The sequence below is a fragment of the Erpetoichthys calabaricus genome, chromosome 9 (genome assembly GCF_900747795.2).
Source record: "Erpetoichthys calabaricus chromosome 9, fErpCal1.3, whole genome shotgun sequence".
Lineage (NCBI taxonomy): Eukaryota > Metazoa > Chordata > Cladistia > Polypteriformes > Polypteridae > Erpetoichthys > Erpetoichthys calabaricus.
In genome coordinates, this window is record NC_041402.2 from 42,988,606 (window position 1) to 43,015,953 (window position 27,348).

The 27,348-nt window shown below is 41.2% G+C and overlaps 1 protein-coding gene across 2 annotated transcripts in view; it reads left to right on the forward strand.

Annotated features, from left to right (window-relative positions):
- Nucleotides 1-27,348, forward strand: part of gnao1a (guanine nucleotide binding protein (G protein), alpha activating activity polypeptide O, a) — a 341,984-nt gene that overhangs the window by 270,750 nt on the left and 43,886 nt on the right. For both annotated transcript variants that reach the window (XM_028809389.2, XM_028809388.2), the window contains exon 4: nucleotides 18,623-18,783. In XM_028809389.2, the coding sequence (XP_028665222.1) occupies nucleotides 18,623-18,783 (161 nt within the window). The remainder of the gene's footprint in view (nucleotides 1-18,622; nucleotides 18,784-27,348) is intronic.

A 27,348-nucleotide genomic window follows, 5' to 3' on the forward strand; every position in this document is an offset into this window, starting at 1 on the left:
GTGCTTGGTGTGTGGGTGTATTTGTGTGCGTCCTGCGGTGGGTTGGCACCCTGCCCGGGATTGGTTCCTGCCTTGTGCCCTGTGTTGGCTGGGATTGGCTCCAGCAGACCCCTGTGACCCTGTGTTCGGATTCAGTGGGTTGGAAAATAGATAGATAGATAGATAGATAGATAGATAGATAGATAGATAGATAGATAGATAGATAGATAGATAGATAGATAGATATTGGGCAGGCCGCAGATCGTGAGTCTCAGGGAGCAGGCCTGTTTCCTTTTCTCTTCACTCTGTTCACCTCCGACTATAAACATAACACCAGGTCATGTCACTTGCAGAAATTCTCAAACGATTCTGCACTTATGGGGTGTATTGATAAGGGAGATGAGACAGAGGAGAGGAGCCAGATGGAGAACTTTGTTTCTTGGTGCAACTTAACATCAGCAGAACCAAGGAACTGGTTATTGACTTTTTGCTTTGATTTGTCCTGAAAGTGATTTACTTTAACATTTAAAGAATGGGGCAGATTTACCATGTGGGTGTTTTTCCTATTCAGTTGGGCTAATTTTGATCTTTTTCAGAGTAACCACAGGTTAGAAAATGGTAGAACATTCGAGTGGGTCCAGAGACTTAGTTATCTGATTTTAAAGTTGGAGCATGTTTAATTACTCTTATTATTCGTCAAGAAACCGAGTATCACATTTGTTTATTAAACATTTTTATAACAATGAATGATATCAAAAAATAACAGTGGTGATATCATGTAATTAAAGGTATTAGTAAAGTACATCAGGTGTTTTTGCAGTATCATGTCATTAAATATGAAGAACACATACAGTATTGTGTGTGGTGGCTCAAGCAGTGTTCCTAGATGAAGATTTCAACTCCAGTCACGTAAAGGATCTGTTTTGCCTTCAGGAGCAGCAAATAGTCAAGTAAAATATAAGTTGAAATAACCTCCCTCAGGGCAAATCAGAAACAGTAAACTAATCAGTAACTGAGATCACACAGAATATTTCTTTGTTTTAAGATTTGATAAGTTCAAAAATTTGCCAGTGCTTTTTAAATGAAGGTTTTCCATATTTCAAAACTTTCTACATTGCTCTCTAATTAAGGCACTGCAACAAATGTTGAACTATTGTATAAAATTTCCTTAAAGTGTAAGTATGCCCAATTGCATTGAAACTGGTCCCTAAGTAGATAGACAGACAGACATGATGATGATAACAGCTTTTCTTCTTTTGTGCAAATACACCTAAAATGGGGTTGGGTGAGTGATAAAGACAAAATAAGAATAACACAAAAACCAGCTTTTCAATCATTTGCCTTTTAAATTTTAAAAACTAACACTGGTAATGCAATTACAATGATGGAGAGGACCGCCTTACCATTCACATGGAGAGAGAGTAATAGTCGGTAAAGTTGCTTTTACAGTGAAACATTTTGTCTTTGAAAACATGACAGTCTCAACACAATTTCACTGTCTGGTTTGGAGTTTGTATGTCCATGTGGGATTCTCCAGGTATTTGGATTTCTCCACATATCCTAAAAACGTGTTACTTTCATTGGCTACGGTAAACTGGCCCAACGTTCAGTGACTTGCTGTCCCAACTAAGGTCACCTCCGGCCTTGGGCCTGTAGATGTCGAAAACCTGCACTGTAAAAACAATGGCAAATGTTTCACTATATTGAAGTACGCTTGATTAGAAATGAATGACAAAAAAAAAAATAACAAAAATCCTAGTCATTGGGAAAAGTTGTGAGAAAAAATAAAACTCTGAGGGGTCCAAAGAAGTTGCCTTCAAACAGCAGGCACTGGCATCTGTTAGATTTTGATTGTACCTTTTCCATTTTTATCAGGTTGTGCTGAGCTGGTGTAAATATTATGTACACAGTGACCTGATATAGCCGTTGGTGCCACGACTGGACTGTTCGTTCTGACTGGGCTGTGGCCAGGACTTTCTTTAGGAAACACAGTGAAGGCAAAGCTCAGATCCATAGAGCTTTAGGTTACATGATGTCTCAATAGGAGGAAACACCATAAATTCTCTACATCACTGGCACTACAAGCCTGCAACTGTCTAAGTGATCATCTCACCTCTGCATAGTCTCCCTTATGTGTTGACTTTCTCCAAATCTCTACGAGCTTTGGTGCTTCAGCATTTGATGTCAGACAATGTTGATATTAAATGATTTCTTTACATGCTACCATTGGCATCCTACAGTGCAAAAGATATAATAATATGACACCAACAGTATACTCTATGTGGAAATGTCTCCATATCCAAACCAGCTGTATTGCTGGGATTACAAAGCAGACTAGAAAAGGCATTAAGGGGACCAAGAGATGAACTGTCCAAAAATCATTTTTGTTTAAGAGCAGGTCAAGGATGAAAAGATGAAAACTCAGTAAGCAACACCCAAAACCATAATCCGAATGCACAGTAGAAAGGAATAATAAACAATAAAGACAAGAAACACTTGTCATACACAGGCGACTCGAGAACATCCTTGTGGCACTTTGGAGGTAAAGACACTGGCATCAGCACTGGGAGAAAGACGATTGCTTAAAACCTCTCTCTCTCTCATTGATGTCACTTCCTCAGGTCCTACCTTTTGCGGCCAGCAGGATATTTTAAAAAACGTGTTGCTGAGAATTGCAGTCAATGCCAACCGAAGAATGCTGAACTCTGTAGGAAAGACACTTAAGGATGTGTAACATCTGCTATAATTCATTTGGAATTTCACTTTTGTTTTCTATTCTGCAATATTTAGTTCATCTTAGACTGGGTACTGACTTGTCCCGAACACTTTATTCTCTTCCTCTTGTATTTTCTCATTACTCATTAAAATACCACTAAACACCTCAAAAACTGTTTGCTGCTATCCAGGAACTTGGACAATGGGAGATATACACAAGACTTTTTACATCGATGCATGGGTGACATCACAGGTCACATGGTAGCAATGGACATAGCAACCACAAAACAATACAACCCATAATGACAAACTGAAAACTACCCCAAAATTACAACACCGATTCTAGAAATGGATTCCACACATTCTGAAACTTTTGAAAACAAGAAAAGCAACACAGACATACATGGAATAATATCAGCAAAGATTTTAAAAAGTTCATATTCCTGACACCAGCCATGCTAACGGAGAATAAACACCAAATGTGACTGTTTGTCATCACTCCATTTTTTTAAGAGGAGCCAACTAGTAACCCTCCATGTGTTTGGCGTAAGGTGCTGCCACAAGCAGAGCAGTTTAAGTATCTCAGGATCTTGTTCAAAAGTGACAGAAGAAGGGAGCGGGAGATCGACAGGAGGGACGGAGTGGCATCAAGTGGATGCTGTACTGGTCAGTCTGCAATGAGCTTACATTGCAGGGTGTTTGAGCTCAGCCTTAGAGTGAGAAGTGCAAATATTTAGGAGGAACTCATAGTAGAGCCGCTGCCCTTCTCCATCAAAAAGAGCCATTTGAGGAGGATCAGACATCTGACTAAGATGCCCACTGGACACCTCCCTAGTGGGGTATCCAACTGGAAGAACACTTAGGGGCAGACCTAGGACACACTGGACAGATTACAGTATATCTCTCTGATTTTCTGGGAATGCCTCGGTGTTTTCCTGGGAGAGTTGGAGGATGCATGGGCATTTCTGCATAGATTCACATCCTGGACCTGGATAAGCAACAGAAAATGGATGGATGGATGGAGCCAGCTAACAAAGAAAGGTACATTTCCTTCTAAAGGACGGAAAAGGCACATTACGGCCTAAACCGCCCTCTGGTTAAAAAGAAAATAAAACTCAACATGCTGTGCCCTACAGAGGGCACTCTTTAAGTTGTCCCTTACCTCCAAATAAGAAACAAATGTTCAAAAATGGGGTGGATTTATAAAATCAGCACAAGGCGAACAAGTGGAAATCAACAAGAATAAAACACCCCACTGATGTCAGCGAACAGATTACTGCTCCTGTCTGCCAGGTGGGCTTCCTGACACTCTTGCTCGCGGCATCTTGATCCCTTTAAGCACCTCCTGTAAGTTTATCACCATCTCCTGGGAGGTGAGCGCCTGCCTACACCTACATGCCCAGCCCCAAGCTGATTTCCTACTTGCCAAAGGGCCCCCCAGTTGGTCTAAGCCAGGGGTGCCCAACTCCAGTCCTGGAGGGCCGCAGTGGCAGCAGGTTTTCATTCTAACCCTTTTCCTAATTAGTGATCTGTTTTTGCTGCTAATTAACTTCTTTTGAATTAATTTTACTTGACTTGGTTTTTGAGAAATATTTCCCTGAATTTCTTCATCGTTCCTCTGATTGCTTCATTTCTTTCCTTAAACGGCACCCAAACAAAAGTGAAATGTGAAGTGAGTGAGCCAGCAGAAGAGCAATTAAGTCAGGGCCTCAAACTCCAACCAATTTCACTCCAACCAGTTCCTTAATGAGGTGCTGAGTCTTGTCTTTAATTAAACCCATTCTTTAATTTCATGGCTTGTTGCTGCTCTAATTTTGCAATAGCAGACATTTCCGAAATTATGGATTTTCTCTTTTCTAAGAGCAGATCAGCATTCCTGAGACCTTCACCTTTCTTTATTTTTAGCTATTGTATGATGGTCACAGTTTGCTGGTCCTGTTTTGGCTCATTTTGTATCTTATTATTGTTTGGCTGCTAATTAAGGAAAAACAAACAATTGAGGGGTCTGAGTCTTCAAGAGCAAGTCAATTAAAATGAACTCAAAAGAAGTTAATTAGCAGCAAAAACAGGTCACTAATTAAGAAAAGGGTTAGAATGAAAACCTGCAGCCACTGCGGCCCAGCAGGACTGGAGTTGAGCACCCCTGGTCTAAGCCAATGCCAGTAACCGATTCTGGCAGTTGCCAAAACGCCTCTACTGAGGTCAGAAATGCCATGGGGACCTGAAGGGCCTGTACCTCTAGAACTCCACCTAGTGGCCTCACGTGTCCCTGAAATCCTGACCTCCAAGCTTCTTGTAAAGGACTAGGCCCACAGCCCTTTACATTGGGGGGCAGAGAGCCTTGTGTAAGTGAACAGGCTCCCTGCTGCCATCTCTCATTGGCCTTTCTCTTTTATTACTTCCCAAGAGTCATTGTATCCTGGGCATTGTCCATTATATTGGGGCATTCTTGGTGGTGCTCTAGTGTCACTTGTGTTATTAGCATTTTGGCATCTGTACCATCCTGACTCCTGGTTTACAAGATATTTAATTGCCTGTGTGTGCAGTCTCGATCAGGCCTGCTGTTATCGTGTACTGGCAAAACGTTAAAAGATGTCTGGACGAAACCCAAAAAGAAATCGGATTGTTTGCCACCACATTAAAGCAAAGCAGACTCTTGTTGTTAGTCATTTTCTGTATGTGTCTAGCAAGAGTGCAAGCGTAGGGTGATATCATATCCATAATCCATCCATTCATTTTCCAAACCCGTTTATCCAGGGCAGGACGGTGGCACAACTGGAGCCTACTCCATAAGATAGGAACAACAGCTGGATTGGCACCAGTCCTTTGCAGGATGAACATACACCCACCTACACATCAGGGCCAATTTAACAACACCAATCCACCTAATCTGCCATGTCTTTGAGCTGTAGGAGAAAACTGAAGCACCAGAGGAAACACAAATGGACACATGCAACCTACAAGCAGGGAGCACCTTGGGCTTGATCCCGTTTTCTTGTTGCATATCCATGGTCCCCTGTTTAACAGATGACAAAAAGTGTATTGTGTAAACAACCCAAGCAGTTACATAGATGGCACTGAACAGAAAGTGGTAGCTTAGTTGTCTTCAAATTACTTGTGCATAGCTTGCATGGTCTTCCAACTGGGACACATCTACTGGGCTCTGTGCCCATCCTCACCATGGTCTTCTGCTAGAATGACACAGAAAACACAGTGGGTGCAGGGAGGCTGGATACATGAAGAGAGGTGTCACCGCTAGTGTCTTTTAAGAGAATGTGAGATGTCATGTTACTGGTAACACAGAAGGCCCTCAGTCTTTACAAAGTGGGACGTGACTGGCAGTTTAGAGAATGCAACATTCTGGCATGAGGCTGTCTTTTGTGTTTTTAGTTCCCATCCAGAGCCACCTTATCCAAGCCAGCATGTTATTTTCCACCTCAGTTCCACCTGTGTCTGTGGATTTGCTGTGTAGAAGCTTTTGTTGGGATCTAAACATTTAGACAAGAGGGTACATTAAGCACACTGAAGTTTGGCGGACTTTACATTATTTGCTGTGATGCTGCCGCCAGCCTGCTTCAAAGAAAGGATGGTGTGTTTCTGATAATAAGCAATATTGGTCTTACACCAAACATGTAATTTAGCATGATGGCCAAGAAACTCAATTGTGCTCTCAAAAGAGAACAGAACCTTCTTTCAGCAAACTTATACATGCAATGTGTTTTTTCTCTTTGCCCCTTTCTGTCATTAAATTTGCAACTAGTGAATACCTGGGAAGCAATTGTTGTCTGCACGGTCTCTCCAGTCTTTTCCACTGTAGCTTGTAACTCCTTCAGAGTTCTCAGCGGTCTTTTGGTGGCCTCCCTCACTTGTCTTCTCCTTTCCCGACCACTCAGTTTTTATGGACAGCCTGCTGTAGTTAGATTTGCAGCTGTGTTCCCCTTTCTTAGTGATTGTTTTAACTGGACAAAAGGGGTATTCAGTGATGTGGATATTTTCTTGTTTGTATTCCCTGACTTGTCTTCTCAATCACCTTTTGACAAGAGTCCCTTAGAGTGTTCTTTTGTCTTCACTGTGTAGATTAACGTTTATACTACAGTCGACTGAAACCACAGACAAGTGATCTCCCTGGAACTAATCTATGTGACAATTGTGACAATGTCGGTGTGTCACATTAAAGGCAGTGAACACTTAACATGATTATTTGTGTTCTATATCTGTAGTTAAGACTTTTTGGTTGAGTTCTGTTTTCACTTTGACTTTAAAGAGTCTTTTTGTTTTGTTCAGTGTCAAAAAAGACAAATTGAATCCACTGTAATCCAATGTTGTGTAATAATAAAATGGGAATACTACTTTTCACAGGCACTGTATGCTGTACTACATGAGATTGTAGCCTCGGTTTATTGTGTAGCCTGTGAGATCCTGGACATTGTCTTTTTTGCCATTCATATAAAATTATCAGACAAGATGTGAGTTTCTCGGACAGACCCAATGATCCACTAGAGGCAGGCAGTGTGGTCAAGCTGGTAAGGCTTTGGCCTTCAAACCCTGAGGTTGTGGGTTCAAATCCTGCTACTGAGACGGTGTGACCATGAGCAAGTCACATGACCTGCCTGCGCTCCAACTGGAAAACCAAAAGCGATGTAACCAGTTGTGTCACAAATGTTGTAAATTGCTTTGGATAAACTTAGCAATGTAGCAAATCTGTACTGCAATAATGACATTCCTGGACGTGATATTTACTGAAAGCTGTCAAACTATAGAACACTGTCAGGGCACACCTGTATAAAGAATAACGTACCTGGATGTGGCCAGTTCCCAGCTCATGTCAGATTCCTGGACATTTTCACTACTCTGCTATAAGTAGAATTTGCAAACATTCACAGTACTTCACTATATTTGGACTTTCTGGACATTTCTAGGTTCTTTTTTTGCTGGACACAATCGATACTCTGTAAAGTGAGAGATTTTTAATACTCTACTATGTGTAAGATTCTTAGATACTGTCACTTTGCTAGTATATTTTAGATCTTCAGACACAGTCAGTACTCTGATACAAAATATCAGGTACTGTATTGTCACGAGTTCTATGTGTGAGGACTCCCTGGCATATTATAAATCCTACACATTGTCATCAATTTCCTAATCAATAATTCTGACCATTGCCAATTCTCTGCTCATATGACATCCCTGCAGACTGCCACTTCTCTGCTATAAGTGAGCTGTCTAAAGAACAACTTCCTGGATATGGCCAGTTCCCCACTAAAGTGAGATTACTGAACATTGTCACTGCTCAGCTACAAGTACAATTTCGGAACATTCACAGTACTTCACTATACATATTTGGGCTTCCTGGACATTGCTTGTTATTTGCTTGACGTTATCAACACTGTTATAGAAGAGATTCAAGGATTTTTCAGTGCTTTATAAAATTTCTTAGAGATTGTGGGTTTTCTGGTATATTATTTTAAATCCCTGGACGTGGTCAATTCTCTAGGAGAAAACATCCTTGGGTATTTGTTAGTATTCTCTGATGTATGAGATTTTTTGAAGTTGTGAGCACTTGCTACATACAGAATTAGATATCCTGGACATTATCAGTCAGTTCATATACAACATTCCTGGACATTGCCAGTTCTAGACTAATGTGAGATTCCTGGAGATTGTCGCTACTCTGCTCTAAGTGGGATATCTGAGGATTCACTGTACTTCACTGTGTTCAAGGATATTTAATCCTCTACATAGAAAAGTTTTAAACTGTCAGTTTTCTGGTTCATTGTCAGATCATTGGACACAATCAGTAAACATTCTTGGACGCTGGGAGTACATGCTCTGTCCAGTATTATGTGTCCTGGACATTAGCAGCAATTTCACTGTCAGCATTCCCATATGCCTGAAGATGTTTCCTGAAAAGGGTCAGAACTGTAGGAGACTCTTGGACATTGTTCACTGTTACATGTAAGAGATTCTTGAATGCTCTCGATATTTTTATATATAACTTTCCCAGACTATGTTCACACTACATAGTTTATACAGTATGTTCCCTGAACGCTGACTGCGCTCCTCTCTATAAATGTGTATTACATTCTTGCACGTGCTCAATTCCTGGCTATTCAAAGCAGTGAAGCTCTTGGACGGTGCCACTAGAAGCTGCCCAGAATTGTGGCGAGTGCATGGGATTTCACCAGGCTAGTGCTGATGCTCTAACAATACGACTAATTAGGCAGTAGCTTCACCGTGAAGTGTGTGATGAGAATTAATCTTGTGGTCCCAGACGTCACTGAGAGCCGCCTGAAGCTTTTTTTTTTTTTTTGAGGCCTGCTATTGGCTGTTAGAAAAGCTTCTATTTTTTACCTTTCAACTTGCCACACACACACACACACACTCACACGTACACACACTGTCTTTCTCCCTCCCTCTCATCGAGACCATTTGGAGGTGTTTTGGGGGGTTGGGGCCAATGCAGGGAGCTCTACAGGATATTTTTGGCTTGAAAAATTAATGCGATCTTCATTAAATGAAGGCTGTGCCGGAGATAGCTCTCCAGTGCATAAGGATGGTGGAAATGCTCTGCAGTTTCATGTGAATGCCATGGCTTAGGGGTCGAGAGACTCCAGAAAAGCCGCCTGCTGGGGCAGGGCAAAATTTTAAGGTCAGGCACAGTGGGCGCCGGGTCCTGGGGGAGAGAAACAAGCTGCTGCTAAAGCGCTAATTGCTCTTTAACCCAATAATGAATGTGCATGCTAATCGTGTGGCAAGTGCACCTGGGTGTCTGCAGCACTATATACCGGTGCTCTGTTTATTTTTTCTGTGTTAGTTGAGAGTCTGTGTGCCGCCTTGCATAACCTGCACACTACTCTACGTTAGTCTACCGTGAAGGGCACAATATAGAAATATAAGTCAAACTGAACAAAATATTTGGAGCAGCATGATAGCATATTGGTTAGTGCTGTTGCTACATGGATCCAGTGCCTGAGGTTCAATTCCTGTACCTACACTAGCTGATGTCTGTGTGAAATGTGCATGTTCTCCCTGTGCCGTACTCCTGTTCCTCCAACATCTTCAAACACTTACAGGTTAGGTTAATGGGTGCATCCATATGTGCAAGTAGGCCTTCTAATGGACTGGAGGCCCCCTCCAGGTTTGCTTTCTGCCTTGTGCCCAGTGATGGTGGGATTTGCTTTGGCCTCAACCAGTAGTGACTCTGAATTGATTTAGGAGGAATCCCATACAGTATACAGTACAGTATTTTCTTTTTTCATATCTCCTCGTCTGGTTTTATTTATAAGAGTCATCTACTTTCATCTACATTTCTTTAAACTGCTTTAATGTGGTGCCTTCCATGTAAGGCCACCATGGTCAGGACTTTCATTGAGACCACTGAGACCTTGTACAATGGGGGGGCACACACATGTGATGGTCACAGCAACAACCTCATATCTCTTAGGACCTGGGGCCTTCTGTTAGGGGTACTGCCATGCTTTCTCTACCCCGATATTGTACCTCTTTCCTTTGGGGTACTAAGCAGTACCCCAATGTATCTGAGTCCAATATACCTAACCAATGTATCGTCACCCTTGCTTGGTTACATTTAGACTGCCAGATGTCTGCTTTACTGATACCTCTGACACAGACTGGATTCAATGTAAAAAGATGAAGATGGAATGAAAGAGAACAGAGAACCGCATTCAGAAGTGATGCAGTCCTTAAATCGGTATGAAAAATTGATTACATATTATCATATCAGTCTGACCATTCTTCTGTGAGGTCTGTCCATACATCAGTTACGGCTTTTTGGATGTTTTTAAATCACTCGCATTCATTTCATGGCACACCTCACATCTGTTGTCACAACCAAGCAGGTCTACAAGTAGTCATCTACTCGGACCACATGCTGTCCTCTATTTTAATAGGCCGTGACGTCTCGCTATTTTTGGGCGATGTTCTTTCATGTGTGCTGATCGTTTCAGAGCACTGTCTGTGTAAACGTGAGATCAGAGCCCGTATTTATCAAGCGTCTCAGAATGCACTAAAAGTTACACTAGGATAAGAATTTGTCCCACATCAGAGTAGGCCATGACAAGTATTTACAAAGCATCCTGCTCCCAGTCCCAGCTAAAAGTAGGAATTCACATTTCAGAATTAATGATGTATAACGTATACAACGTATGATGTATATGGCACCATTTGCCACAAATTGCCACTCATGATGATGTTTTGAAGTCTACTGTTACTAATGCTAAGGCTTCACCACAAAGATAATAATAATCTACTATATATACAGTATATATATAATCCTAAGCCTAAAAGTGCAATGATTTTGTGCAGCGATTTTATGTCACACTTTAAATCTAGCTTATTTTAAAACCTACATATACTGTATATGTTTGGTATCATTCTTTTCAGAATTTGTCGAACTTTAATGTGATGTAGTTATATTTTCAGATTCTTATTCCATTCTTAAATTATAAACTAAAAAATATCAAGAACTCACTTCCCACGAGACGAGACTTTGTGCCAAGAGATTTAACCACGCCCGGGGCCGGAAATAAAAGACAAAGAGTAGGACAGCTGCTTTACAGGCTTTTAAATGTTTGAAGCACCACGCGAGATGCAGATCATGCAGTACGGCAGCGACAGCAAGCCAGCAGCTGATCAAGCAAAGAGGAGGTACAAAAAAAACTGTATTTGTTTCCCATTGTATTACCATTTAAGAGGGGTTTCAGAGGAGCGACCGCGTCTACTTGGGGTGCGTTAAGCCCCCCTCTTCACAACGTGAGGAGCAGAGACGTGAATTAGCTGGCGTGTAACGCAGGCCAGGGGGGTTGGTGAGCAAAGCGAGCAGGGAGCGAACCCTCAAGTAATAATAATAAGGGAAGAAGAAGCAGGAAAACTTGTTGCCACTTGATCACAACAATATCAAGATTAATACAGTAATGGAGTACCAAGATAGAAAGACCAAGAATCACCCACCGACTGAGACTAAAGCCTGATAACAGGCATGTTTATTTAACAATGAATGATCCACAGCCGTACTTTCAGAAGAATAATTTTTCCACTTATAACCACAAGAAGTACCTCATAATGTAGGAGTTACTGAAACTAGCTGTGGCTATCAGTCGCAATGCTCTATTTATTTGATGCCCTGAGATTCTCTTGGGTGTGTGGAGTGCAGACATTAGCATACCTGTGTGACATTTCGCTGTCAATCACCCATCCAGCCCCTCCTATCTTCAGGGTTATACGCTGGCTACTATAGTACAGTTTACACCCATTACCAGCTGTGTGTTGATTCTGTGATATCTCTTGCAATCGCTATATGTGTGCTCATCCACACGAGGGGCAATGAACTTTATGTGTGTGCCAGTTTGCATGAATGCACCTTGCTTTAATATTAGCTCATGAGGAGTCAGGGGAGATGTATAATCTGTGGATTAACTCACATACTGTAAGGGTATTCCAGGTTTGATGCAAAATTCAAGAAATGGTCTGTTGTGAGATACCCAAATCATTGCTACTGGAAAGCTGCATTTTCCCTGTGGCCAAAACATTACCAACACTTTCATTTTAGCTTACAGCACGTGGCTTTTCTGTGTAGATGGATTGATCATTTAACAAACAAGATTTGTTATGAAAATTATTCTATCACTTTCAAATCAACATCTTGTTACAAGTTCATTGTTGTCTAGCATTTCCAAAACATTTCACCTTTCCCAGGATGTGTGTGCCAATCTCTGCCTGAATGCCATCTTCTGGCACCTCCTAGCAAGTTAGGACACCTCATGTGCTCTCCTAAATCCTGGTGAAGTTAGGAGAACTTTCCTAAATTAGGAAAACTGATAAAATGCTTTTACTCCCAAGTTCTAAAAGTAGGGCCAAATTTGCACCACTCTGAGAAGTTTGAACCAATTAGGACTGTTTTCTATACTCTGAAACATTTGATAAATACGGGCGCAGATGCATCAAGCATAAATATGAATATTCTGGTTAAAGGCTGCGTCTTAAAGTAGTGGTGTTGTGTAGAAGTTTTTTCTAGGGTCGAGTGTTTTATTTTTGTGATCAGTAACAATGAGCCATGATGTGGCAGAATGAAGGAGCACACTCTCCTATGCTGTATGAAAGGCCAGAGAGAGCTAAGGCAGGGAAATATTTGTCACTGGTGGTAAAAGATAGTAACATAATTATAACTTTTCCATCATGGGTTAATAAAATATTATCTATCTATCTATCTATCTATCTATCTATCTATCTATCTATCTATCTATCTATCTATCGTGCCTTTCACATCTATCTATCTATCTATCTATCTATCTATCTATCTATCTATCTATCTATCTATCTATCTATCTATCTATCTATCTATCTATCTATCTATCTATCTATCTGTTTATCCATTTATTAGAGCGACTTTCTGTCTGTTTTCAATACACCACCATAACCCCACCTCACTGCACCTCCAGAGTTCTGTCAGGCCATCAGGTGGAGTACTGAGAGGAGAGCCTAAGTTGGCGGTGGCAGTCAAACAGGCTCTGGCTCCTTATATATAGCCAGTGTGGATTCACACATGTGGCAGCACATTCATTGTTAGCTGCTGCTGCCGCCTTGTGCCCAGGACTGCCTTGCTAGGCTACATCTTCCCATCACGCTGTAATGAACAAATCAAGTACATTAAACTGACAGATGGAGATTTCACATTAGCTGTAGAGATACAGGAAGTCAACTTTTGCACTAGAACAAAAGCAGGATATTGAATTATTTCCTCACTGTGTTAATGTTTTCCTTCATTGCTTTTTATGATTTCAGTCACCTCCCCTGTGTCCTGTCACTAGAATGTCTCTTTAATGTTGAACCGTTGCTGTGATAGACAAGGATGGGCATGATAGGATATCCCTGCTACCCTGAAGTTGATAGGCAGGTTAGGAGATGGATGACTGGATGGATGATGTGATCCCTATACCTGAATGAAGTCTAATTTCATCAAAGCAATGAGGCGTTCATCCCAGATCTCGGCAGGGAGGAGGCTAAACTATAAAAGAAGCACACTTGCAGGCAGAAAGAAGTACAGATGAGAATGAGGTGTCTTTTTTCAGACTTGGCTCTTTAATCATCTTTATCTTTTAAAATGGCCACACATCAAAAGCCTCCTGAGTGTCGTTTAGTGGCAGCAGGTTTAATCAATACTCCCAGGCGGGAATCATTAAAATGGACTCCACTGACTAGGGCCTTATTCCCAGTGGCTTGATTTCTCACATGGATTTCAGTATATTTTTATTACAATATCATTTGCTTATGAGGCACCATATTTGATATCATAACAAAATATTTTTCCTACTTATGAATATTTCATATCATCAAACATTTGATTTGATGTGAAATGCTGTGGTGCAGTCTCTGTGTGGTGTTTACAAGTTCTATGTGTGATCTGTCGGGTTTTCTTGTAGGTCCTCCCACATCCTCATAGCATGCCGGTTAGGAGGACTGGTAACTGTACATTTACACTACGTGAGGGGGCCCTGTGATGGACTGGTGTCCTGCACTGCGTTGGTTCCTGCCTTGTTTTGATGCTGCTATGCTAGGCTCCCCGTGGCCCTGGAATAGGAATAAGCAAGTTAATGAAATGGATTGAAAGCCTGGACACCAAAACTCCAATGGCTTGCTCACAGTCTCCCAGTTGACCCATTTAGGTGTCATTTAACTGCTACAGCTTAATATGGTTGCACATATTGGTTTGCTGAAGCAGCACCCCTCACTGACAGGTGCAAGGAAATGGCCAACTTTGGTTATGAAAGTAGACTTTCTTGCATAGAAGTCCACCCTGTTTGTCTTCACTACCTTATGCTGCTGATGTAAAGATGAATCATTTGAAAGATGAAGGTGTGAGTGAGAGTGGGACCGGTGTAAATACACATTTTGGGAGCAAACGCTGAATGCTCTGCAGCCTCATTTGTTATAATCCACCCCAACCATAGGAGAATCTGATCAGCACTCCTCAGCCTGTACGGGATGTGTCAGCCTCTGTTGTCCCACCACTTTTTTGGGGTTTGTTTTTAAGGGATTTAGGACGGCTACTGATAATATTTGGAGTAGGTACCCATGGGTTTATGGAAATGTTATGATGACTCCCTGCACTTGTGGCTCTTACCAGTAACAGCGTGGCATCCTGCCCATGGTGGATTGCTGCTTTTCTTTCATGGCCACAAGATGGAGTCCAGTTAGGCGAGGAGTTTGACAGAAGGTGAAACTCTCAAATAAATTCTACATATCACGTAAACCTAAAGCTAATCAGCAGCCACTTTTACTGATGCCTGCATAAGCACCCCAGTGCGTGTTCTTATATACGTATACGGCCCATACTGGTGATGCAAGTGGAATTTAATGTATGGTGTTCACTATGTGTTGTTTGTATTATATCACTGTCACTAGTCTGTAGGAGAAATGCAAGTAAGCCTCTCAACTGGAAACCAAAAACAAATGGAGGGGGGAAAAACAGCTTTCTTTTTTAAATCCAAGATACAGCCCCCATATTTAAATACATTTTCAGATCTAGTTGTGGCAGAAAGTATCTTTGGGCTAATCACTCTCATCCTCTTTTTACGTATTAAATTTTGCAGTTGAATCTCATTACACTCTCTAGAGACCCAGATGCCAATGAGACCTACTCAGGACTGGTGAGATTGCAATCAGACATCCTGTGGCTTCACTTTCTGGTTCTAATGCTAGGCCTGATTATAAACTTCATAGTGGTTCAATACAGCATCACATAATGAATACATGGGTGGGACGGACGGGTGATGGTCTGTTGATTTACAGTGTATGAGCTTCTCTGCTGCCTGTGGAAAGTTTCGCGAGCCATTTTATATTTGTACCTATCCATATGTCATCTTTCGTGCCCTGGCAGTTTGGACGTTAACTTGTTAACAGTAAGTAACATGTGAATCGCTTCCATTGATATGTCCATGTTCTTTTGGTTCATTGTGCTTCATTCTTGATCAGACACTTCAGTGCATATCTGATATAAACAGCCTCTGAGGGGGTCTGCTAATTAATAATACTTGGACTCTACGATTGAGTTACATGATACCCAACTGCCCTTATCTTCTGTAACTGCTCTAATGTTTATATTCAGCGTATCGGGATCTTGACAGTTTAAAAAATAATTGGACATGTTCCACTTTTGAAAGTAACCAAAGAGCGACTCTATATCTGTTCATTCTGAGCACTTTTCTGGAACACTTTAAATATGGAAAGACCAGATAAAGAAAGGTGCACAACCCGTTTGCTGGATGGGTGTCCACCTACCAGTCATCATGGAAATAAAGGTGGGGGGAGCAGCAGAATGTAAGTAAGTGGACTGTAGCCAGTGAGATCAGTCCGCATCACTCACTAACTTGCTTTGTAAACACACCCGAGCATCTTGATGTTGTGCTAGGTGGGTGAATGGTTGGACTGAGGGTGGGGTGCTTCTGCATTTCTTTTTCTGATCCGGAAAATTAAGGTAAGCAGCACTTTATTGCTGTAATCATCCCACTTTAATTACACTGAGGATTGACGGCTACCTGCTGTTACCCATAAGAACTCCGTCAATTAATGGAAACCATATCATTATGTACTATCTAACACAGGGGATCACGCAGTAGCTCAAAGCTCCAGGGGCATGGGCTCTAAAGCAGCCTCAGGCATAGTGTGTGTGAAGTTGCACATTGTTCCCGTGTCCATGCAGGTTGTCTCTTAATATTCTGATCTCCTGCCACATCACAGGGATAATAAGCATGTCAGACCACACAGTCCGGTGTGCATGAGTGGTGGCATGAAGTGGGCATTCCATGACGGGTCACATCATCAAGTGTGCTCCCTGTAACCATCTAATGGGTCCAGAAAAAGACACAAGAGTGGCAGCTGTCAGGCCATGCAGTTTAGTCTTAATAAACAAGTCTCCTTGCTCAGTATAACACATCATAGAACTTGAGATACTAAACCTTTCTGATATGTTTTTTTATTTTTGTTAACAGTTTTTAATGTTGTCATAATATGCTGGATCCAACATCCTGGGCTTAATCTCACACCTGGTTTTTGTCTGTGTGGAGGATCCATGTTCACCCTGTCTGTTTGGTTTTTACTCTGGTTTTCCTCCCATAGATGTGCATGTTAGGCTAATTGATGGCCCCCAACTGTTTTTTTCCCCCCAAAATGCATTAAAGTGATATATAACCTCAATGTATAATGTTTTGACCTTTAATTTCCAAAAAGAAATTTTAAAATGAAGAGTTCTAAAACAACACAGACAAAGTGTATACCTTTTCTTGCCATCATCTTTCATACTTTGCCCCATCCATATAACACAGGTACTATGGAAGTTGAACGTTGAGATTTAATTACCGTATATACTCGCGGATAAGTTAGGACTTGATTTTACAATATAATTTCTGGTATTTTGTAATGTCGCTCGTATAAGTCGAATGCAGAAAACTCACGGTATTGGTACAAGGGATTATGATATGCTATCGCCCATCTGAGAGAGTAACCACGGAGCACACTGCCTTTATTTAAATGTGGGTGCGGCAATGCGCTGTATCGGCGTGTGCTCCTAACCTCTGTCTCTGTCTCTATGGTGCCTACGTGACCACACGGTAATACCTGGACTATTCCGAAGTGACGTTTGCACTGTTTTGTGACTCTCACACCCTCATACACTTTTATCGTAAGAGCATCCCTTATCTACGATGGAGCGTTCAATCAGAAGAAAATATGAAGCTGGTTTTAAATTAAACTTTGTTGAAGTAGTGAAAGAAATTGGTAACTACGCTGCTGCAACAAAATTCGATGCGTCTGAGAAACTGATGTGAGAGTGGAGGAGGCAAGAAGATGTAAAAATAAAAAAATGTAAGTGTCGCATTTTTGAATGGGCGTACAAGTCAGGGTGTGATTTTATGATCGATTTTTCAGATTTCAACACCCGACTTATACGTGAGTATATACAGTACTTGACACATTTTATTATATAAACAACAGTAAATACTAGCAGCAGTAATAGTAGAAGTTAGTAGCATTGCCACGTATACAGAGTACAAGGAAATTCTTAATTGCATGATGACTGACCAACATGTAAAACGCTGCTGCTCTCCAACAACACTTAAAATAAGAATGTATGACAATACTTAAAAAAGTCATCTTATTTAAAAGAAAATAGAAATCAGCTTACCTTATGGATTCACCTCCCTGTTTCTATACCATTTGTTCAGTGATGCTCCCGAAAACCTGTGGAGAAAAAAAACCTGAGAAAAACTCCACTCTGGTTAGCCACGGGCCTGTCTTTCTCTGAGACTAAGGCACTTGAACCTCTGTAGTCCTCAACAAGGGGTCCTAATCCAGAACTTCACAATTCCCAATGGACTGAATGGCCTTTTTTCTTTTGCAGTACAGTGCGTCCAGTAAGTCTGTCTTCAACTATGATGAGCCCGTGTTAACTGAACTGAATGTGTTTAGTGCTGATGTACCATCAAGGAAGACATTTGCAGGGACCGAGTGATAAATAGGTGGGCCACACTGGACTTTCAGAGATTTGCACATTGACAATATACAGTATTTATGATAATATTTGGAACTTTTACATGAAAAATGAGACAACACTCGTTTACGAATGCCTTCTGAAGTGTGGTGAGGCTTAACTTATGTAGAGGTGGGCTTTGACGTCCAGTAAGTTCTTCCAGGGGGTGGAAAAGTAGCTTAAACCTACTAAAGTGTATATTTTTAGCATAATCAACAAATATAAAAACAATCTGAGGTATCAACACACACCCTGGTAATTTTAATTTTAACACCTTCTTCCATACTGTGCATCAGCCTTTGCTCATTTTCATGAACCTTTTGCCACCAGGCAGAGTGGTGTGTTGAAAATTCCAACTTACTAATTGCCATCCTTTTTTTATTCCAGGCCGACGCCAAGATGGTTTGCGATGTGGTCAGTCGAATGGAGGACACAGAGCCCTTCTCTCCTGAGCTGCTTACGGCGATGATGAGACTCTGGGCGGATTCGGGTATCCAGGAATGTTTTAACCGATCTCGTGAATATCAACTTAATGATTCTGCCAAATAGTGAGTATAACATTACTGTCCCATTTTTGAATCATCATACATGACAATATGTGTATGGCAGGGCAATGTAATCTGTTTATAAAGCAGGATTTGACTTTGGAGCTGCCTTGACAACTCCAAATGTTAGTAACTGCATAAACCACCATATTCAAATCATTTTTATATTCACTGATAATTTTGGAAACAATGCATTTAAACTTAGGCTAATTGTAATTTATTGTGAATTGCTTTGTACAGTGCTTTGTGATAGTGATCACTTAAACATGTAAGATAACTAGGGGGTTCTGTCCCCTGCTCGCTTCGCTTGCCAACCGCTACACGCTAGCCACTTGGCAGCTCTGCCGCTCGCGTATGGGGAAGCGGATGTACAATTTAAACAGATTGTTATTTTCATGGGAATTGATACATATGCATAATAGAACTAACTATTTTGCATTACAGAGAGTAATTAACCATAGTTAAAAATATTAAAACGTAATAAATTGAAATAAAATTATGTTTCATGTTGCGTTAGAGGTATTCGTTGAGTTATACATTTTCATTCTGTTTGGCTTTGAAATTAACACGCAAATACTTTTTAAACTCCTGTCTTTGATATCTCCGTCTTTTGAAACTATTTCCGCTGAGAATTCGTCACATGTTGGTTTATTATAAATGTGACCTTAATCTTTCGGATTCATATAGAAATCCAAGAAAACTTCTTTGTCCATGTTTTGCAGATGAATTTCATGTAAAGTGCGATACTTTTGGACATTGGATTTGTATCCATTAATGGCTGTAGAATTTCTAATACGTCCGATCATTTAACTCTTTCGATTCTAGGCTGCATCACTTCTCCGTGATCATGAATATAAACCTGACCGAACTGTGGTTTCTTCGAAATTCAACTTGTAGTAGCTTTAATTGTTGCGGGACTACAGATTCTCATAGTGTATGGTCCTGAATTGTGTAAATCTATGTTTTGAGCATTGAATGTTGCGATCACAAACAGATTATTGTAGATGTGGATATTTTGCCTGTAGTGTTTGTGGATTTCACTTTCACCAAATAACAAATCTTTTAATTCTCGTGGATACGCCTCTTCATTGGGAAGAAACACTACTTTTCCATGATGGCAACACAAATTAGATGATCTACAAGTCTCTGACTTAAACTTTAAAGCCAAACAATATCTACATACTTCTGTGATATTACCTATGTATGAATGCAAAGAATTATTATTTTATTATTATGTCCATATATTCAATCTCTTTTTGCTGTTCTGTTATTTCACCGAGTAATAATTTCAGTTTGTTAGCGCTAATGCAAACTTTACTATCAGTTTTTTGAGATTTTCGAATTATTGTCCATAAAAGGACCACATTGAACGAAACGAATAGATTGTATGTCTAAAAATACTGTCCAGAAAAGCTTCTTTAAAGGATGAAGCTGAGGACTTTTCTTAAACAACTTTAAAAGAGGAAAGCGTAAAATTTTATAACAGCTGAGAGCGCAGGAACTGTGTCTGACAAAAGCATTCACACGAACCTTGAGAACCTTACACAACGTCCTTTATGTTAAGATTACTAAAATATGAATTGCTAAAGACAACAGATTGGATGTTAGACTGCACCACCATATGAAGTTACTAAATACAAGGGCATCCATCTCTCCATCCACCCATCCATTTTCTAAGCAGCTTATCTGGTTCATAGTCGCAGGCAGATGGTGGCTATCCCTGCAGCATTGATCCTGGCCAGGGCACCAGTCCAGTACCCTGACTCACAAGGGAACAATTTAGAATGTATGACTAGCCTAACCTTATAGATAGACAGACAGATCTTATGCTGTGACACCTAATGACAGCTGGTGAAACGTACCTCCAATGGCACTGCCTGGGGCACCATGGTAGAGTTAGAAATGTGATAAAGGTGCACCACAGGTTGACCGAGGTGTCATGCAAAGTTCATAAGAGCCAACGTCCTTTACTCTGCTTCTGTCTCCAGAACGTTCAGACTGGTGCCCACTAAAGAGCTGGTCTTCCTGATTATAATATGTTTTCTTCTGTTTTTATGCTACTGCCTCCAAAAGACCACACTTGCAACCAAAGACTGATGGCACTTTACATATACAAAAATGTTTTACCGACATATGAGGGCCTGAGCTTTCAAGGAAATACACTCATCTCAGGCCCTTTCTGTATATGGCTTTAGTGTTTATATCTCAGTCCAGATCTGTATTTGAGTGCCACCCAAAAGAACTGTATATGCTTGGAGCACCTCTGTTTCTATCCTCTGGCTGAAGTTCACAGTATGAGCAGCCTTACTGTTCCTGAGACCCACCTTGGTTGATGTTAAGTTCCTTCAACCTGCATTAGCCTACAATGTCATCTAACAGACCTCCTTATTCTTATTCGTGTCCACCACTTACATATCCCATGACTGCCAAGTCATCCAAGACGTTCTACAGGTGGTATTTCTCAGAGTTTGTATTTTAAGCTTGATGTGTATAGAGTGGTCAGGAAGGGAGTTAATACTGTTTTGATTGCATGTTACTGATCACTTATTTTCAAACATAGCTTTGCAGCCTGACAAAGTCTATAATCAGTAATCTGAGACACTAAGGGGTGTCCTCCTTCAAGGACCTTAACGTATCTGTGGTAATAAGTGCTGCAGGGAAATGGGCGCTGTGCACTAGGGACGTCCATAAATGTGATCCTCACATAGCCTCCTGCCTTACTCAGATGAGAGCAGGCTTCAAATGGCTTATAGATCAAGTTGCCTGAACCAATGCTGCTTTCAGGTCTGAGGTGACTGAGTACAAATCTCTCAGGATTTTCATAACATGCATGTCAAGTCTACAGGTCTATGAGCATTTTGTTTGTTACTGTTACCTTTCTTTGACAGTGCAATCTGATGGGGTGTTGTCCACAGCAATGTGACCCTTTGCAGACTCAAACTGAGATGGAATTTGTGATCAAGATCTCCACATAATTGAACATGAGTGAAAAGTTGAAAAAATGACTTCCGCTCAATAGCATCCACTAATGTTGCTTCTGGCTGTTTATAACCAGTTATCTTTCTCATCCTATCCTATCCTGATTTATCATATGTAAAAAGGCGCTATATATGCGTACGACCCGACACAGACTGACAACGGAGGCATGTTAAAATAAACCAAAAAGAATTTATTTTCCTTCTTCTGCTGGGGGCCCACGTCTTCCCTGTGTCCCTCAGCCACAACACAGTCCCAAAACACCACAAGTCACAAACACAAATAAACCCTTCAAGTCCTCCACTCCTCCTTGGCAGCTTTGTCTCCCTCCTCCCGACACTGGCTCCTGGAGTGGTGGCTGGTGGCTCTTTTTATAGCTCACCCGGAAGTGCTTCAGGTGCTTGACCACCTGCTTCCGACTACACCTCCGGGTGTGGCTGAACTACAGCCCAGACGGGCCCTGGAACCCCTGCAGCACCTCCTTGTGGCCTCCCCGGATCCCAACAGGGATGTGGAGTTCTCCATCTTCCATGGAGCCCTGTGGGTATCTGAGGCACCAGAGTCACCCAGGGGAGTTGCCACCAAGTGGTCCAGGGGAGGTACTGTGCAGCCCATGCTTGCTCCCCTGGAACATAAACAGAAGGGTGTCCCAGCCGGGCATGGGCCCCGTCCATCTGTCACACATATCATATCACTCTCATACTTTCTTAATCCAGCTCATGATTGATTATAGTACCAAGCCAACAAAGGACCAACCCACTTAAGCACACACACATACTGATACAGCCGTCTGTTATCCTTACTGGCCAGGCTTTGGGGATATGAGGGAAAAACTTGAGTACCCGAGGAAATTCCAAACAAACATGGGGTAAACATGCAAATAACACATGGCATGTTGATTGTAGCTTTATCTTTATAGCAATGTATGTAACATCACACTGCTTGTAGCCTATTGCTCTATAAAGACTTCTTAATCAAGAAATTCTTGATAAAACAGCATCAAGTTTAGCTCGTGTAATGGTTTCCACTCCAAGTCTTACATTCAGGAGACTATTTCTTCCATGTCATCCTATAAAAACATGACAAAGTTGTAGGGCTGTTCTTCTTGTTCTTCTCTTAACTTGGTTCTCTGTTCCAGAGACTCCACCCTGTCCTGTTGTTATCGCTGTGGTCAAGGATTTGTTATTTTATGCCATGTGTTTCATCCCACAGATTTAATGTTCTTAAAAAGATCTAACTTTAAGAACTGGATAATATTAGAAAATCGTTCACTAGCCTCATTCCGTTTGAAACGTGCTGCTTATGTTTTAATCCATATGGCCAAGGCTGCCTATCTTTATTACACCTTAAAATTCATGGCGGGACTGTAAGGAGGATATGGAAAACATCAGTACAACGTCTTAAGCTGATGTCACATTATGAAGCTTCTAGTCGCGGGGTATTTCCGACTTGCCTACTTCAGTTGCTGACTTCATTGTTGGACCTTGTCAATTTAAAGACTGAAAGTCGCTGGGTATGTCGCATTTAGCGACTGTTTGCCAACCTACCAGCATAGTTGTGCTTGGCCCTTTTTGTGACTGCCAATAACGCGCTCCTTGACAGAGCTGGCACTGTATGAAGGTTTAACGGGTATTGGGAGTTCAGCTGCAAAGTCTGCCCTCTGTTTTCTTTTTTCCATTCTGTTGTGGCATGCAAAACACAAGACATCAGACAGATGAGCTTCTCTTCAGTTTGTGAGCTCCAAAACACCTGCAACTCCTTATTCCTCATCACTACATTATGTGCACTGCACTTCTGGGTGAACATTTATTGCTTGCCATGCCTCATGCTCACACAGCCCACCCCTACCACTAAAGTCAAAGTCAAATCTGTCTGAAGTGAGTCGCCAGGTATGTGACATTACAAGGCAGGCTTCACAGGAGCACACCACTGACTGCCCCGACTCACTAAGATTATGTAAATGAAGGCTACGACTAAAAATCACAGAAAAGGTTGTGTAATGTGGCATGGCCTTTAGACCGTCTGCATGACCACAGGCTCAGACAAAGCAATGTTGCTGACACTTTATAATCATTATAAATTTTCCACCGATGGCAACCATCTGGGAATTGCTGCAGCTCAACAGGGGGCGCTCTAAGATATTTTCTAGAATGGAATTAGATTATGATTTTTTTTCTTTTTATCTGTTTGAAAAGTGAGGCAGAATTGGTGTCCCCTTCCTTTGATTTGTGTGCTCTACTGCCAAACATGAGAGCATATGTTAGTAAACCAGTTTAACACAAGTTCTGCTCACAGAGTGCAGGAACATTCAGATTATTAAATGAGTTACTGCTGGAGCAAAGCTGCTCAGGCCTTATATGGAAAGAGTGAATGAATTCTGCTGATCTGCCCAAATTATATCTTGTATGGTAAAAATGCAGGCAAGCAGGACTTAAGAGGAGAAGGAAGAGAGCAAAGCAGTGAGGTGCGCTGAACCTCTGTGAGTGCATGTGAGTCAATGTGGCGCTGCTAATGAAGGCGCAGTGCCAGTCCCCAGGAGTGTGAGGTCAGTGGGTGCTTCATACTTCATTTCTCATCGAGTGTGCTGTAAGGCCCTCGTTGAGTGCTCCATACTGCTGACATCGACGGTAACATTGCGTCAGGAGTAGGTCTGTTAATAGCATCGCTTCATTGCCTAATGGCTTCTCAATAAAGAGACAGTGGCTCAAAACAGAATTTCAAGGAACTGTCTGCTACTTCAGTTTAGACTACTGAACATTCAGGTCTTTGGTTATTTAACTTCCTTACAATACTGTACATGGTGCAGTTAATCTTAAAAGACTATTAGCTGGTTTAATTTTACAAAATTCACTATTTTCTCCATGCTTCAAAATAGTTTATATGGCCTTAAAATATTTCAGTTTCAGCAATATGGCATTGACTTGATTTGCTGGAAATTTAGAATAAGTGATCCCGGGGAGATTGATGTTGACGCGTGTTTGACATGGGATTGTAGCCTTAATGGTGTGGCCAGAGTTAGATATAATACACAAGTCCACTGTTTAATCTGATGTTAAAAACGTCTAACCCAGTGAGCATGCTTCTCTTCACATCACCATTGTCTGAACATTATATGTTAAATGCTACATTTCAAAAGTCCCCCTTTGTGGTTAACTTTATGATTACAATCTCAGAATCTACCTGTTGTTTAATTTTTGATTTCATATTGCTTACAACTTACTTATGTTTTCCTCACCTGAAGTGTTCTGTGCAGTTTTGGTCTCCATATTGCAAAAAGGACATAGCAGTGTTGGTGAAAATCCAGATTTTGAAAGGGCCACTGGAGTGGTACTGGGACTGAGAGGTATGAGCTATGTGGAAGAAATAAAAAAGGCACAATATTTTAATAAAGGAGGTCTTTAATAGCATTAATTAAAAAATATATATATATATATATACTTTATTTACCTAGGTTTAGGTAATATATATATGTACTGTAAAAACAAAATCTAGTACATTATCGCAATCTGTGTCAATTTATGTCATCGATTACAATCGACTATAATCCACTACAATCTAATACAATCTTTAACTATCTTATTATATTGTATACTTTATTTATAGATATTTAGTTTATATTGTGATAAAAGGCACTATATGTGCACCAACCCGACACAGACTGACATGGGAGGCACATGTAAAATAAATAAACGTGTATTTTCTTCCCAGTGTCCCTCAGGCACAACACAAAAGCAAACACACATCTATTCTTCTCTTTTTCTCCATTCCTCCTGGCAGCTTTGTCTCCCTCCTCCCGAGTCTGGCTCCCCAAGTGGTGGTTGCTGGCTCCCCTTATAGCCCACCCAGAAGCGCTTCAGGTGTTTGATGACCTGGATTCGGCTGCACTTCCGGGTGTGGCAGAAGAACCACCCATATGGGCTCAAGAGGCAGTGCAGCTCCCCCTGGTGGTGGCCATGGAGCCCAACAGGGCTGAGTGCCCAAATTCCATGCCTGTGGCCCCGATGCAACCCAGGGGGGCTGCACCAAGCTGCCACCACCCATGGTTGTTCCCCCGAATCATGTACAGAAGGGGCATCCCGGCCGGCATGGGCCCCAGCCATCCGCCACAATATATATAAAAACACAATCTGTTACACTATTACAATCTATTTCAATCTATTATATCACTTACAATACATTATTAAAACACAGTGGTTCTGAGTCCATTGAATAAGAGATGAGTCCTTTGCCCTCCCTATGTTTGGGTTTGGGGCTCTCCTCCATCACTTTCTGCATCGCTTCGATCCTTCAAAGTGTCCAGGATGGAGTAGTTTCTGAGCAGGCTGTGGGTGTATCTGCAGCAGTCCTAGATTGTCATCCTTTATGCAGTTCCTGGCGACCCAGAGAGCGTCTTTTGCAGAGCACCATGCCTCTTCGGTGGCTTCCATTGCGTGGATACTGGAGAACAGTCCACAGAGTGTCGAGTGGTGTGAGAGACTGTCTCTGGGTAGCAACTTTTCCAGTTCCCCTTCAATGCATCCAGCAGTGACTGCACAACTGGACATTCCCTGAAGAGGTGCACTGCATCTTCTTGCTGCAGTTTTATTGCTTACAGAGATCATTAATTGTCTTATTAGTAACTGCCTGTTCTTAAAACTCCTTCTTCACTGATCTCTACTGACCACCTGTGGAAATATTTTATAGGTTATGATATACTGTACTTAATAAGTAACTATACAGATACAGATATGGTTACAACTTAAAGAAAATAACAAGTATGAAACTATTAAAAATACATGAAACCCAGGCCATTATTTAAGGTTAAACAACATCTATATTCCTAGTGATCGTACTTAAAAGTTCACAGAGTAGAATATAATACCTGAATAGACACATATAAACTGAGCATATATCTTCCACAGCTATGAGGAGAGATTGGAGGAGCTGAACCTTTTCAATTTAGGCAAGCGAAGATTAAGAGCTAACATGATTGAAGTGCTTAAAATTTTGAAGGGAATTATTACAGTAGATCAGAGCTGTTGCTTTAAAATTAATTCTTCAACAAGAACGTTGGAAACTTCTTAAGGACACATTTCACACAAATATGAGAAGGTTTTTCTTCACACAAAGAACCACAGACACATGAAATAAATTAATAAGTAGTGTTTTTGAGAGGACAACCATAGGGACCTCCAAAGTTCAACGCAATTAGTGTGTCTACATGTGCCTCAGTAACCCGATTATTCACAGAACCCTGATTTCTAAAATGCCATGTAGACCCTTATTCTGATTAGAGAAATCGGGTTATTAGCCTATCAGAAAGTTGGTTAACAGAGATGGACCTCTCTGTGAATAATCCAAATATGTGGCCATGTAAACCCTTAACTGGGTTACTGTTAAGGATTTTGTGGTCTGCGCATGTCTGTTGCATGTTTATGCCAAAAGCGCTTTCAGAACCACAGATAGAAGCTTCCATAAAATACATATCCATTGGCAAAATATTCCTTCTCCTGGCTGAAATAATGTGTCTCAATATTTCAGAATTCACCAAATTTTTGTTGATGTGCTGAGTGTATAGTGCTAAATTCAGCAACACAATCTCAAGAGCAGCAC